General features: G+C 41.8%; 1 protein-coding gene across 2 annotated transcripts in view; it reads right to left on the minus strand.

Moving 5' to 3' along the window:
- Positions 1–14,671, minus strand: part of LOC112215999 (ADP-ribosylation factor guanine nucleotide-exchange factor 2 (brefeldin A-inhibited)) — a 36,054-nt gene that overhangs the window by 21,060 nt on the left and 323 nt on the right. For both annotated transcript variants that reach the window (XM_024375547.2, XM_024375546.2), the window contains exons 2-4: positions 3,368–3,398; positions 2,992–3,115; positions 165–311 (exon numbers count right to left, since the gene is read on the minus strand). In XM_024375547.2, the coding sequence (XP_024231315.1) occupies positions 165–311; positions 2,992–3,115; positions 3,368–3,398 (302 nt within the window). The remainder of the gene's footprint in view (positions 1–164; positions 312–2,991; positions 3,116–3,367; positions 3,399–14,671) is intronic.

Genomic DNA, 14,671 nt, shown 5'->3' on the forward strand with positions numbered 1-14,671 from the left:
GCCACCGGATATACCTGTAGTATCACAGTGGGGAATGGAGGTGGGAAATAATGGGCAGCAATTTGTCCTGAGAGGCAACTAGGCTATATATGGTACATCGGTATAAATATGTAGCTATAAATAAAGCAGAGGTTTAAGATGAATGGAGTCCCTGACAGACTCACCTTAATGATTTGCAGCTGCACCCCCTCGTCTGTCTGTGGGCCCTGGAAACAGTTACAGATGGTCTCCACCAGCCGGTCGATGAGCCTCTTCCCTGGAGCACTACTGTCAGGGGCGTTGCCTGTGATGTGGCCATATGCAATGAGCTTCTGCAACGAGGGGGAAAGGAGAGATGGGAGATTGCGGAGAATGTATGCATCTCTGATATTTAGGGGCACAACTCCGAGGAATTGCACAACAGGGGTAACAACATTTGAACTTCTCCACCCAGTGGCACTTACAAGTAGGGACTTACAATTACCTTCCACCCACAATTGAGTCCCAGCTCCCTCTCACAATTACAAATGTGTGTGTACTTTAATATGTCAACTTGAGGACCTGTAGGGCTGGAAATTGCCAGGGACGATACAATATCATCACGGTACTTATGTCAATACGATATGTATTTTCGATTCTCACGATTCTATATACATTTGGGGACCTGAGTGGCACAGTGGTCTAAGGCACTGCAATTCAGTGCTAAAGGCATCACAACAGACCCTGGTTCGATCCCAGACTGTATCACAACCGGCCGTGATCAGGAGTCCCATAGGGCGGCGCACAGGCCCAGTGTCGTCCGGGATAGGGGAGGGTTTGGCCGTCATTATAAAATAAGAATTTGTTCTGAACTGACTTGTCTAGTTAAATAAAAAAATATATGTATTGCGATTCGATACTGTAGTTTTATTGCGAAACCATGTTAAAACATATTTGATCAGTCATGGAAATAAAAGTGCTGAAAACAAAGTGTCTCCATATTTTAAAAGGAACCAGCTTTGAAGGGATAACACTGCCGTTTTGATGCAGGTACAGCCAACTAGTGCAAAAATAACATTGTGACATTGTCAAAACGATACAATACGATATACAGTGCCTTCAGAGCCCTTGACTTTTCCTACATATTGTTACGTTACAGCCTTACTCTAAAATTGATTAAATAAAAAAACATCCTCAGCAATCTACACATAATACCACACAGGTTTTTGGAAATGTTTTCAAATGTATTAAAATAAATAAAATAAAAAACAGAAATACCGTATTTACATAAGTAATCTGACCCTTTGCTATGAGATTAGAAATTGAGCTCAGGTGCATCCTGTTTCCATTGATCATCATTGAGATGTTTCTACAACTTGATTGGAGTCCACCTGTGATAAATTCAATTGATTGGACATGATTTGGAAAGGCACACACCATGCACAGACAGTGCATATCAGAGTAAAAACCAAGCCTCGAGGTCAAAGGAATTGTCCCTAGAGCTCAGAGACACAGATCTGGGGAAGGGTCCCAAAAACATTTCTGCAACATTGAAGGTCCCCAAGAACACATCATTCTTAAACGGAAGAAGTTTGGAAACAAAGACTCTTCCTAGTGCTGGCCACCCGACCAAACTGAGCAATCGGAGGAGAAGGGTCTTGGTCAGGTGGGTAACCAAGAACCCAATGATCACTGACAGAGCGCTAGAGTTCCTCTGTGGAGATGGGAGAATCTTCCAGAAGGACAACCATCTCCGCAGCGCTACACCAATCAGGCCTTTATGGTAGAGTGGCCAGACTGAAACCACTCCTAAGTAAAAGGCACATGACAGCCCGCTTGGAGTTTGCCAAAAGGCACCTAAAGGACTCTCAGACCATGAGAAACATGATTCTCTGGTCTGATGAAATCAAGATTGAACTTTTTGGCCTGAATGCCAAGCGTCACGTCTGGAGGAAACCTGGCACCATCCCTATGGTGAAGCATGGGCGTGGCAGCATCATACTGTGGGGATGTTTTTCAGCGGCAGGGACTGGGAGACTAGTCAGGATCGAGGCAAAGATGAACGGAGCAAAGTACAGAAATCCTTGATGAAAACCTGCTCGAGCGCTGAGTACCTCAGACCCAGCCAGAGACCGGACTTGAACCCGATCGAACATCTCTGGAGAGACCTGAAAATAGCTGTGCAGCAACGCTCCCCATCCATCCTGACAGAGCTTGAGAGGATGTGCAGAGAAGAATGGGAGAAACTCCCCAAAGACAGGTGTGCTTGGAACTCCCGGGTGGCGCAGTGGTTAAGGGCGCTGTACTCTGTCATACCCGGCCGCGATCGGGAGGTCCGTGGGGCGACGCACAATTGGCCTAGCGTCGTCCGGGTTAGGGAGGGTTTGGCAGGTAGGGATGTCCTTGTCTCATCGCGCACCAGTGACTCCTGTAGCGGGCCGGGCGCAGTGCGCGCTAACCAAGGTTTCCAGGTGCATAGTGTTTCCTCCGACACATTGGTGCGGCTGGCTTCCGGGTTGGATGTGCGCTGTGTTAAGAAGCAGTGTGGCTTGGTTGGGTTGTGTATCGGAGGACGCATGACTTTCAACCTTCGTCTCTCCCGAGCCCGTACGGGAGTTGTAGCGATGAGACAAGATAGTAGCTACTAAAACAATTGGATAGCACGAAATTGGGGAGAAAAGGGGTAAAAAAAAAATTTTTAAAGACAGGGGTGCCAAGCTTGTAGCGTAACAACCAAAAAGACTCGAGGCTGTAATCGCTGCCAAAGGAGCTTCAACAAAGTACTGAGTAAAGGGTCTGAATACTTATGTAAATGTGATATTTCAGTATTTTTAAAAATAAATTAGCACGTCTGAAAACCTGTTTTTGCTTTGTCATTATGGGGTATTGTGTGTAGATTGAGGGAGGGGGGGGAAACTATTATATCAATTTTAGAATAAGCTGTAACCTAACAAGGGATCTGAATACTTTCCGAAGGCACTGTTTCATCCAAAATAATACCCCAATGTAATGTCTTCCCCCATCACTACATACCTGTAAGCAGTCCAACGAGGTGCTGACAATGCGTGGGGACTTAGATTGACAGGCAAGCTCAAAAGGAAGCACATATTTGTCAGCCTCAATGTAGTTTGCTCGGGGCGGGACCACTGTGCCATCTCTGCAGGCCAAAGGAAAAATAAATGACAACAGGAACTAAAGCCTTAATATTTATGCACTTTAAGTTGCTCTGGATAAGAAAGTCTGCAAAATGACTAAAATGTTAATGTAAAACAGATTAAATCATGGAGGCCTCAGGACATTACAAACATAATAAGCACTAATAACAGTGGTGACTGCTTAATAGGTGTATCAAACCAATCGCCTGCCCATGAAATCCAAATACAAAAGAGGAAAAGGGGTTGGAACTTACTTTTGCTTCTCAAGCTCGATTTTAATTTCATCTGTGAAGACAAAAGGAACAAGATTAGTGCTGCCCGAACATTTACCTTAAAAAGTGACAACTCGCCGTTAAACAAAGTGTACACCCTGCTTCAGTTTAAGTAAAATGCTGAGGGATGGGCCTGGAGAAATGTAACCACTCAAATTCATAGACAGAGCTAAATCAGGCTTATATTCTGGCTTCTGGTGGGGTACGACAGTGTATATACACTACCATTTAAAAGTTTGGGGTCACTTAGAAATGTCCTTGTTTTTGAAAAAAATACAAATGTTTTGTTCATTAAAATAACTAAATTGATCAGAAATACAGTATAGACAGTGTTAATGTTGTAAATGACTATTGTAGCTGGAAACGGCAGATTTTTTATGGAATATCTACATAGGCGTACAGAGGCCCATTATCAGTAACCATCCCTCCTGTGTTCCAATGGCACGTTCTGTTAGCTAATACAAGTTTATAATTTTAAAAAGGCTAATTGATCATTAGAAAACCCTTTTGCAATTATGTTAGCACACAGCTTGAACACAGCTCGCGACTCAGTTAGCCATTGTGTCGGGGACCGTGGATTGTCCCGGGCTTGTGGCTGTCTAAACCTCTGCTGTTTGTTGTTGTTTCAATCTTCCCCGTGACCTGCCCTGTCTGGAACTGCAAGGAGTAACAGCTTAACCTACGTTGTTACCATGACAAAGACAATCTGGTGAGAGTACCGTTGAGGACAGTGGTGTCTATCACAGGTGACTAGTTTAATAAAGGTTACACTAAGAGCATAACATTTCTGCACCCTAATTTTCTAATTGTAGTCTAACCAATTCCCAAACGGAGATTCAGTGAAAATAAAAATCTCATTGATTTATCAAGACCAGTCCCAATGCTGTCTCGGAGCAGAGCGAAATGACGCCGAAATCTTATTGCTTCAAATTCTGTTGCTTCTAACTTAAACGCTTTTTAAATAAATAAGACCTACACCACTTTTAACAGCACATTACTCAACACTAGTGAGGCTCATTTCGCCTATGGTAGGCCTACAGTAAATCTACAAATATTTTTTTCAATGACATGACTCTCTGCCAATAATTACATTTAGAGGATTGGAGGTTTCTAAATTAATATCTAAAAGAGGCATCCAATCCTCTAAATAAAATGATTGGCGGCTTTATTTACAAAGTTCAAGAATGACCTTTCACACTCACTCTAGGTTAAATGAAAACGAAATCTCAAATATTGTTACTTTTTAAACAAAGCGATTATGATTATTATTAATTAATTTAGAATATCTAAGAGGCTGTTATATCTACGTTTTTTTATAATTCTAAATGAATTAATAATAATATTTCTTGTTTAAAAAGTAACGATGATTTGGAGATTTCGTTTTCATTTAACATAGAGTGAGCGAGAAAAAGGCAATTCTTGAACATGGGGTGAGACTCTCACTAATTTGTAAATAAAGCCAGTTTGTTATTTCGAATTCTTTATTTCTGGAGAAACCTAACTTGATTATTTAGCAGACATCACTTGCTTATGAAAACGATGTCCATTTCGTCTGTTCTCTGGTCGCAATGTCATTTTTCTTTTAGATAAACATCTCGTTTTTGAATGGTTACTGTGTTAAGGGTGGAGTTTTGGGCGGGGTGAGGCAAGGTGTGACTTTCAGGTTACAATAGGCTATAAGCATACAGCAGAAGGCCGATTGTCCTCACTTTGATTATGCTGTAACAATGTACTGTAGCACCATGACCAGGATCTCTATTCATTTATTAAGTGAGCAGATTAGTGCTTTCAGGAGGAATGGAATATCTACTGGAGACATTTCAAAAATACTGGTAGACTTGGGGATTTTGGTCACGCACAGTGCTTTGCGCAAACACCATCATCAGATGCCCGTTTTATGCCAAACCTGAAAGCACAGGAAAATGAACAGGTAAAGTAGGTGACAATACTGTAAAGTAGGCCTAATAATGCTAAAAATAATGCTTAAATAAATTGACTGCTGGTCTTTACTGTACGCTGCACATTTTTACATTGCATTTCATTTCCATCGACTCACTGATGAATGAAGATGATGATGAGCGATCGGCAAAGGCCATCTGGAATCTGCTGGCATCACAACACAACATCAACATCGCTCTAATTACAGTCAAAAGACAGCTGAAGAAACTTGCGTGGACTTATGGAAAGGCTCGGCAAGAAATGTTTATTTATTTATATATACACTGCTCAAAAAAATAAAGGGAACACTTAAACAACACAATGTAACAAGTCAATCACACTTCTGTGAAATCAAACTGTCCACTTAGGAAGCAACACTGATTGACAATAAATTTCACATGCTGTTGTGCAAATGGAATAGACAACAGGAGGAAATTATAGACAATTAGCAAGACACCCCCAATAAAGGAGTGGTTCTGCAGGTGATAACCACAGACCACTTCTCAGTTCCTATGCTTCCTGGCTGATGTTTTGGTCACTTTTGAATGCTGGCGGTGCTTTCACTCTAGTGGTAGCATGAGACGGAGTCTACAACCCACACAAGTGGCTCAGGTAGTGCAGCTCATCCAGGATGGCACATCAATACGAGCTGTGGCAAGAAGGTTTGCTGTGTCTGTCAGCGTAGTGTCCAGAGCATGGAGGCTCTACCAGGAGACAGGCCAGTACATCAGGAGACGTGGAGGAGGCCGTAGGAAGGCAACAACCCAGCAGCAGGACCGCTACCTCCGCCTTTGTGCAAGGAGGAGCACTGCCAGAGCCCTGCAAAATGACCTCCAGCAGGCCACAAATGTGCATGTGTCTGCTCAAACGGTCAGAAACAGACCCCGTGAGGGTGGTATGAGGGCCCGACGTCCACAGGTGGGGGTTGTGCTTACAGCCCAACACCGTGCAGGACGTTTGGCATTTGCCAGAGAACACCAAGATTGGCAAATTCGCCACTGGCGCCCTGTGCTCTTCACAGATGAAAGCAGGTTCACAATGAGCACGTGACAGATGTGACAGTCTGGAGACGCCGTGGAGAACGTTCTGCTGCCTGCAACATCCTCCAGCATGACCGGTTTGGCGGTGGGTCAGTCATGGTATGGGGTGGCATTTCTTTGGGGGGCCGCACATTTTACCCAAGTTAAACAATTTAAAGGCAATGCTACCAAATACTAATTGAGTGCATGTAAACTTCTGATCCACTATGAATGTGATGAAAGGGGGGGGTATCACACCTAGCTCGGCTATTAGACAATTCTTCAGTAAAGATTGTATAGTCTTTTGTTCAGCTAACAGCCCATCCTAGAAACATTGTTAGCAGAATTCACAACCTGCTACGCTTGTGAAAAACTAATAATAACTTTTTCCCTTTTCCACTTGTTAAAGGCCCCAACCCCAATTAATACATTTGGGCACAGTCGATAGCGTGCTGGACTTCGGGCCAGAATGTTGAGGGTTCGAAACCTGCTCCCTGCTTGTTTCATTACATTACTATGCCGGGTCTCAAAGCAAATAGCCTGGATTCTTACTCCCATCTCATTCCTCGCCCTCTTCCACACGTCATTCTGAGCCTGAATGGCTCGCTTGTGGGCGTGCTGGCAGGATATGGCAGCACCTTCGGTTGTGTGTCAAGAATTCAGCTTAGCAAGTTTGTATAAAGGTCTGGTTATTCAGAGGCAAGTAGTAATATGCTCTAAACCGCTCTGGTGACAAACTTTGCTGCCCTGTTTTCAATCGTCCACAAGGCTGGGAGAACCTCCTCAGATGAATGCAGATAAAGGGAGTTAGATATGCATAGGAAGTGTAATGTACTGTTTTTCCCCTGTACATATGAATTAGAATCCAGCCTTTACTTAAATCATGTTTCTAGTCTAAGTACAAAGAAAGAAAAAAAAACATTTTTTCCTAGCCATCGCTCTGGTTGTAATTCCGATGGTGTCCACAAGATAGCAGCAGTTTATGTGCAAAGTTTCAGACGGATAACTCTAAGTTTGAGCGTTCTCCATGACATTTAGTGTGAAGTCACCCAGGTACATTTGGGAAAATCGTGAAGGAGACCGTTGCATTCATATTACATTTTTCTGCAAGAATATCATCAAATCTGTATACTTGGACTTTGATTTTTAGCTTTTCCAGTATTCGTAGCCATATTATAAGTTCAACATTGGCAAAACAACCAGTTTTCGTGACTTCGTAACTGAATATTCTTATAATTTTTGTCCAAAATGAAAACGCATGCTGCCGTACAAGGTTAGTAGCTACATTTTACGACCGATACATATTTTCCGGATACTCTCGTAAGGCCAAGCTCATTGGCTATCTAGCTAGCTTTATTTGACCCCGATTGGTGCTTATTTGACAAAGGTAGATTCGTTCAAGTGAACACCGCCCGCGTCATTGGCATGCCATGAAGGCGTCGCTCTCTGACCAAACATGGTGTCCTATAGGATATACTACACCCATAATGATATAGTTAAGTCTCATTGCGTTCTAGGATCTCTGAGAAATACATACGAATACGATTTGACTGGTTGAAACAACGTTTAGGTTGAGATTTTCACAGATTCCTTTCTTTGCAGATTGAATGAGTGGAAATACAAAATCGATCATGCGTGCTATATGGACCTTTTTAGGATATGAGAAATGATTTTCTCTAACACCACAACACTTCATGTTAACTCTGGGACCCTTGGATGAGTGAAATGGATGAGTGGAAATCAGAGTGTAAGTACACATTTCACCTTCAGAAACCTATTGCGGTGAAAACTTTTGTTGGGTGCTCTCCTCAAACAATAGCATGGCATTTTTTCACAGTAATAGCTACTATAAATTGGACAGTGCAGTTATATTAACAAGAATTTAAGCTTTCAGCCGATATAAGACAATTCTATGTACCAACATTTGGTGTTTCTCTAAAATCTGCGATCTTGACACAAGGCACTGCATGATTTACAACTGACGGGACGCCGAATCCTCTCAATTGTATTTTTTTTGCTTGACTCGTTATGACGTTATAATTATTTACATTTGCTTCCACAGTAATGTATTTGTCAGACATATTTGCTTAAGAAAGTCACCAGTGACGGGTGGCATAACGTCAAATTCGTCATTGGAACCAATCAATATGATTGGTTATATAAAAACCTTGGGACCCAAAAGCATAATGAGTGCTCTAACTCCACTCTGCTGTGGTCTGGAGCAATGAACCTGTGATGCTGAGTACCTCTAAGTCCTGCGGCGTAAACTCACAACTTTTAAAGGAGGAACCACTGTATGTGTTATGGCTTTTCAACCTCGGCCATATCGTGGGTTCAGAGCTATCTAATAGAACTCAGATGGTTTTCTTTAATGGAAGCTTCTATGTCATACATGTCATTGAAAAAAATATATATACAGTGGGGCAAAAAAAGTATTTAGTCAGCCACCAATTGTGCAAGTTCTCCCACTTAAAAAGATGAGAGAGGCCTGTAATTTTCATCATAGGTACACTTCAACTATGACAGACAAAATGAGAAGAAAAAAATCCAGAAAATCCCATACTAGGATTTTTAATGAATTTATTTGCAAATTATGGTGGAAAATAAGTATTTGGTCACTTACAAACAAGCAAGATTTCTGGCTCTCACAGAAGTGTAACTTCTTATTTGAGAGGCTCCTCTGTCCTCCACTCGTTACCTGTATTAATGGCACCTGTTTGAACTTGTTATCAGTATAAAAGACACCTGTCCACAACCTCAAACAGTCACACTCCAAACTCCACTATGGCCAAGACCAAAGAGCTGTCAAAGGACACCAGAAACAAAATTGTAGACCTGCACCAGGCTGGGAAGACTGAATCTGCAATAGGTAAGCAGCTTGGTTTGAAGAAATCAACTATGGGAGCAATTATTAGGAAATGGAAGACATACAAGACCACTGATAATCTCCCTCGATCTGGGGCTCCACGTAAGATGTCACCCCGTGGGGTCAAAATGATCACAAGAACGGTGAGCAAAAATCCCAGAACCACACGGGGGGACCTAGTGAATGACCTGCAGAGAGCTGGGACCAAAGTAACAAAGCCTACCATCAGTAACACACTATGCCGCCAGGGACTCAAATCCTGCAGTGCCAGACATGTCCCCCTGCTTAAGCCAGTACATGTCCAGGCTCATCTGAAGTTTGCTAGAGAGCATTTGGATGATCCAGAAGAAGATTGGGAGAATGTCATATGGTCAGATAAAACCAAAATATAACTTTTTGGTAAAAACTCAACTCGTCGTGTTTGGAGGACAAAGAATGCTGAGTTGCATCCAAAGTACACCATACCTACTGTGAAGCATGGGGGTGGAAACATCATGCTTTGGGGCTGTTTTTCTGCAAAGGGACCAGTACGACTGATCCGTGTAAAGGAAAGAATGAATGAGACTATGTATCGTGAGATTTTGAGTGAAAACCTCCTTCCATCAGCAAGGGCATTGAAGATGAAACGTGGCTGGGTCTTTCAGCATGACAATGATCCCAAACACACCTCCCGGGCAACGAAGGAGTGGCTTCATAGGAAGCATTTCAAGGTCCTGGAGTGGCCTAGCCAGTCTCCAGATCTCAACCCCATAGAAAATCTTTGGAGGGAGTTGAAAGTCCGTGTTGCCCAGCAACAGCCCCAAAACATCACTGCTCTAGAGGAGATCTGCATGGAGGAATGGGCCAAAGTACAAGCAACAGTGTGTGAAAACCTTGTGAAGACTTACAGAAAACATTTGACCTCTGTCATTGCCAACAAAGGGTATATAACAAAGTATTGAGATAAACTTTGGTTATTGACCAAATACTTATTTTCCACCATAATTTGCAAATAAATTCATTAATAATCCTACAATGTGATTTTCTGGATTTTTTTTCTCATTTTGTCTGTCATAGTTGAAGTATACCTATGATGAAAATTACAGGCATCTCATCTTTTTAAGTGGGAGAACTTGCACAATTGGTGGCTGACTAAATACTTTTTTGCCCCACTGTATATTGATTTAACTAGGCAGGTCAGTTAAGAACAAATTCTTATTTACAATGACGGCCTATCCCAGCCAAACCTGGACGAAGTTGGGCAATTGTGCGCTGCTCTATGGGACTCCCAATCCCGGCCGGATGTGATACAGCCTTGATTCGAACTAGGGACTGTAGTGACACCTCTTGCACTAAGAAGCAGTGCCTTAAACTGCTGCGCCGCTCAGGAGCCCCAGTGTGGTGTACCGTAGGGCAGCTCTCTAGGCCCTCTACTCTTTTCTATTTTTACCAATGACTTGCCATTGGCATTAAACAAAGCATGCATGTCCATGTATGCTGATGATTCAGCCATACACGCGTCGGAAACCACTGCTTATGAAGTCACTGAAACCCTTAACAAAGAGTTGGTCTGTTTTGGAATGGGTGGCCAGTAATAAACTGGTCCCGAACATCTCTAAACCTAGGAGCATTGTATTTGGTAAAAATCCTTCCTTAAGTTCTGGACCTCAGCAGAATCTGGTCATGAATGGTGTGGCTGAAGAACAAGATGAAGACACTAAATTACTTGGTGTTATCGAAGTCTGTTAACTGTCATGGTCAAAATATATAGATTCAATGGTTATAAAGATGGGGAGAGGTCTGTCAGTAATAAAGAGATGCTCTGCTTTTTTGACACCTCACTCCACAAAGCAAATCCAGCAGGCTCTAGTTTATCTTAATTATTGTTCAGTCATATGGTCAAGTGCTGCAAAGAAAGACGTAGTTAAACTGCAGCAGGTCCAGAACAGAGTGGCACATTTTGCTCTTCATTGTAATCAGAGGTCTAATATTAATACCATGCATGCCAGTAGGGTTGCAAAATTCCAGGAACTACCAATAAATTCACTGGTTTTCCAGAAATCCTGGTTGGAGAATTACAGATTTGCTGCTTATTCTGGGAAATCTCCAACTGGGACTTCAGGAAAACAAGGAATTTATTGAAAGTTCCCAGAATTTTGCCACCTTACCTGCCAGTCTCTCTTGGCTAAGAGTTGATAAAAGACTGACTGCGTCACTTCTTGTAACAATGTGTTGGAAATTCCAAATTGTGCCACCCCACAGTTTGCGACCCCACTGCAGTAGAGCACAGTACAGTAAAGAAAAGTAGTATAGTTCAGTAGATTCTGTACAATACAGTACAAGAGTAGAGTGGAATGTAATATACTCTACTGGACTGTACTCAACTTTCCTTGACTGTACTGTGATGTGCAAACTTGTGAAAATTTGATGTCTATGAATGGTACAGATCTTGTTTGGTGGTGGAGCTTATTAGAATAATAGCCAGTGTGTAGAATAATACCCAAACATGTAAAGGAAGATATTACATTGTTCTACCTATTCAGGATACATCACCATGAAGAGAATGACATTCATAAGAATGCATTTATATTAAGTACAGATCAAGGACCCATGATGACATTCTGTTACCGGGGTTTGATCCACTTCTGTTACTGTAGTTCAATAACTAAAATAGATCATATCGTAGCTGACACCACATTCTTTCTGCAGACATATCTACTCCGAATTAAGATTCAAATAAGAGTTTTTGGAGAACATGGTCACATAAAAAACATTGATATTTCTGTTACCAAATTTTCCACCTCCACTGTTCCTCAAGCAAATGTGTTTTAGTAAAATGTTCAGTGGCAATTGTTAAAAGTAGACTTGAGCATGATTTGTTAAACTTTCCAATTAATGGTTTTTGGTTGGCATACATTGAAAAAAGAACAAGTGGGTCCCAGCGTCACTCTTATGGTGGAATTTCCCCCAGCTGACTTGCCTACATGTTCTGAAATACATTTTAACTTTTAGAAAGATAAGCTTGAAATAGGCCTGGTATAATTGACTCAACAACCAAAACACATACTCGTTTGGGTTTCCTAACGAACCAGAAAATCAACAGTTCTTTCTGGTTGTTTTTGTCAAAGTTAGCTAGCCAACTCATTGATCCTGCTTTGTACTATACCCCTCAGAAGTGTCTCCTCTGTGACTCAATTCATTTTAGTAGCATAGAAATGAGTGTCAACATACCCATTTATACAGTTACATTAGCAAAAACAAATCAAACGAACTTCAAACCATTGATATTATGGTGTTAGGAGAACTGAAATTAAAGTAGGCCTACACTCCACCGCAAAACCCATAAACCTTTTAGCTAATGACCAGACACAATCGTATCCCCTTGACATTGATCTGTCCAAAGTTGTGACACAAGGGCCTGTGCTCATAATAGCTCTGTCAAAACAGGCCTAAATGCACCACTCAATGTCACAATTTTGCTTATGTATTAGGCCTACGCATTAGCATACAAGGCCAGATGTGATCAAGGGCTGCATCACACACATCCAGACGACCAACTGCTGCTATACCCAAGGACTCCACATTCTGATATTCTTGGCAACTGCTGACACACAAAAGTTGTTCTCAAGGCAAGGCATACATAACAGCAGAACAGGGAGCATAGACTATGGACTTTGGAAATAGCCTACAGCAGTTGTAGTCTCAACTGCAGCTTGACCCTGTGCTCCTCTCAACTGTGTGGGGGGTCTGAAAACTGCTTAATCTGAAAGGGTAGAAAAAGATGCCCTGAATCTCCCAAGGCTCATCTGGGATCCATAAACATTCCATTATCTGTGGAAGCAGCATTATAATTATTGCACCACTGGACACCTCCAGTCGCTCATCTCCCCTTTAGAATACGTATAATCAGGATATACAACTTGTGCAATAGTCTAAATGTCACAACCTAGAATACATTACAGTGCAGTAAAGTGCAAATGAACAAACTATGGTGCCAGACAGTGTCTCTTGGAAGTGTAACCCCCCCTAGGACATTTAGCCTAATTGCTCGATGGCATGTGTGCATACACAAACTAGGGAGAACCACAGTCCATTGGCCACTCAGTTTGTGAAAAAGAGCGGCTAATATTTGTCAGAGGAGGATAAGGATTCATTGTGGCATTCTTATTATAGCATGTTGTCAGATTAACAATGCTTATTATAAAAAGAACTTCGGCAATGAAGTGTAGCGGTGATAGGCAGGCAGGTTCTCCCACCACCACTCCAAACCAGGATGACCGCAACATCTATGCCAACAACAAGTATGCCATGAATAAACTAGAGTCTAAGTAAACTGTATAGTGTACAGTGTGCCAAATATGATAGTCTATGAATGGGCTGGGTAATGTAAATATGGAGAGATTCATTTAAAGGGAGCAAAGTCAACATTTACCCACCTGGTGAATCTGGAGCTACTTCAGTATGGGGTTACCCGTCTGTGACAATGTGTCGCCTGGAATCTAAGTGGTGAATAGGAAACCATTGCTTGTCTACCTGCCATGAATCATAAATAATGTACAGTGCAGGACCGGGTCAAAGCACAAACTTGTTTGCCTCTTATTTCCATCTCAAAATAAGTGAGGGAGAGACTAGACAATAGGCTTCGAAGTTCCCGGAAGTATGCCATCACTGAACTGGAATTTCTGGTAGCTTAAAACATCTAGCTAGAAATTCTTCTAGATTAGATCAATGATGGGTTTACACACATCACTGGGTTAAACCCTGCTCAAGAACCTCGTGTTTTTTTTTGGACAACAGCAACTATGCCGTTCTGAACTAGCAGTAAAAATGAACATTCAACTACAGTAAAATACATGTGTATTCATTAACAGTAGAAATTTACAGCTGCCATGTCTCCAACATGTTTACCATTTAGCAGTATTGATATATATTTTAAAAAACAGCACAAGAGCAATGCGTGGGAGTGTAAAACTATCCCTCCACTGCTCAGTGGAAAATAGACGTCAGAATATCCTGATTGAAGTAAATTGCCAGCTGACTGAAGGTGACAGTGCTACGTACTGTACAATGATTGGTCCAATGGCTAGGTAGCAAGCTAACTCGTTAGCCAACTAGCTAGCTGTCAAAGTTGACATGGATGATATTGCAATCTGAAGACATAGCATATGACTGAATATAATAGCCTAGTGTTCACATGCAGTCAGATATATGACAAGGCTCCACGATCATTAACTAGTTTTCAAAGACTGGAAGCATTGAACATTATGCTGCGTTGTGTTGGTAGCTATCTAGCCACCAATCTGGCTAATCGAACTGGCTAGCAAGCTTGCTAACTTGACAGGAGGCCATTGAACGCCATAGCTAGCTCGCTAACAAACCAAATTAACTAGTTAGCACGGAAGGGCTAACGTTAGGTAGCTAAAATATTACGTTGAAGAAATAACACTAAGGATGCAACGTTCACCAATAAAAATATTTAACTCA

The sequence above is a fragment of the Oncorhynchus tshawytscha genome, linkage group LG16 (assembly GCF_018296145.1).
Source record: "Oncorhynchus tshawytscha isolate Ot180627B linkage group LG16, Otsh_v2.0, whole genome shotgun sequence".
In the NCBI taxonomy this organism is placed as follows: domain Eukaryota; kingdom Metazoa; phylum Chordata; class Actinopteri; order Salmoniformes; family Salmonidae; genus Oncorhynchus; species Oncorhynchus tshawytscha.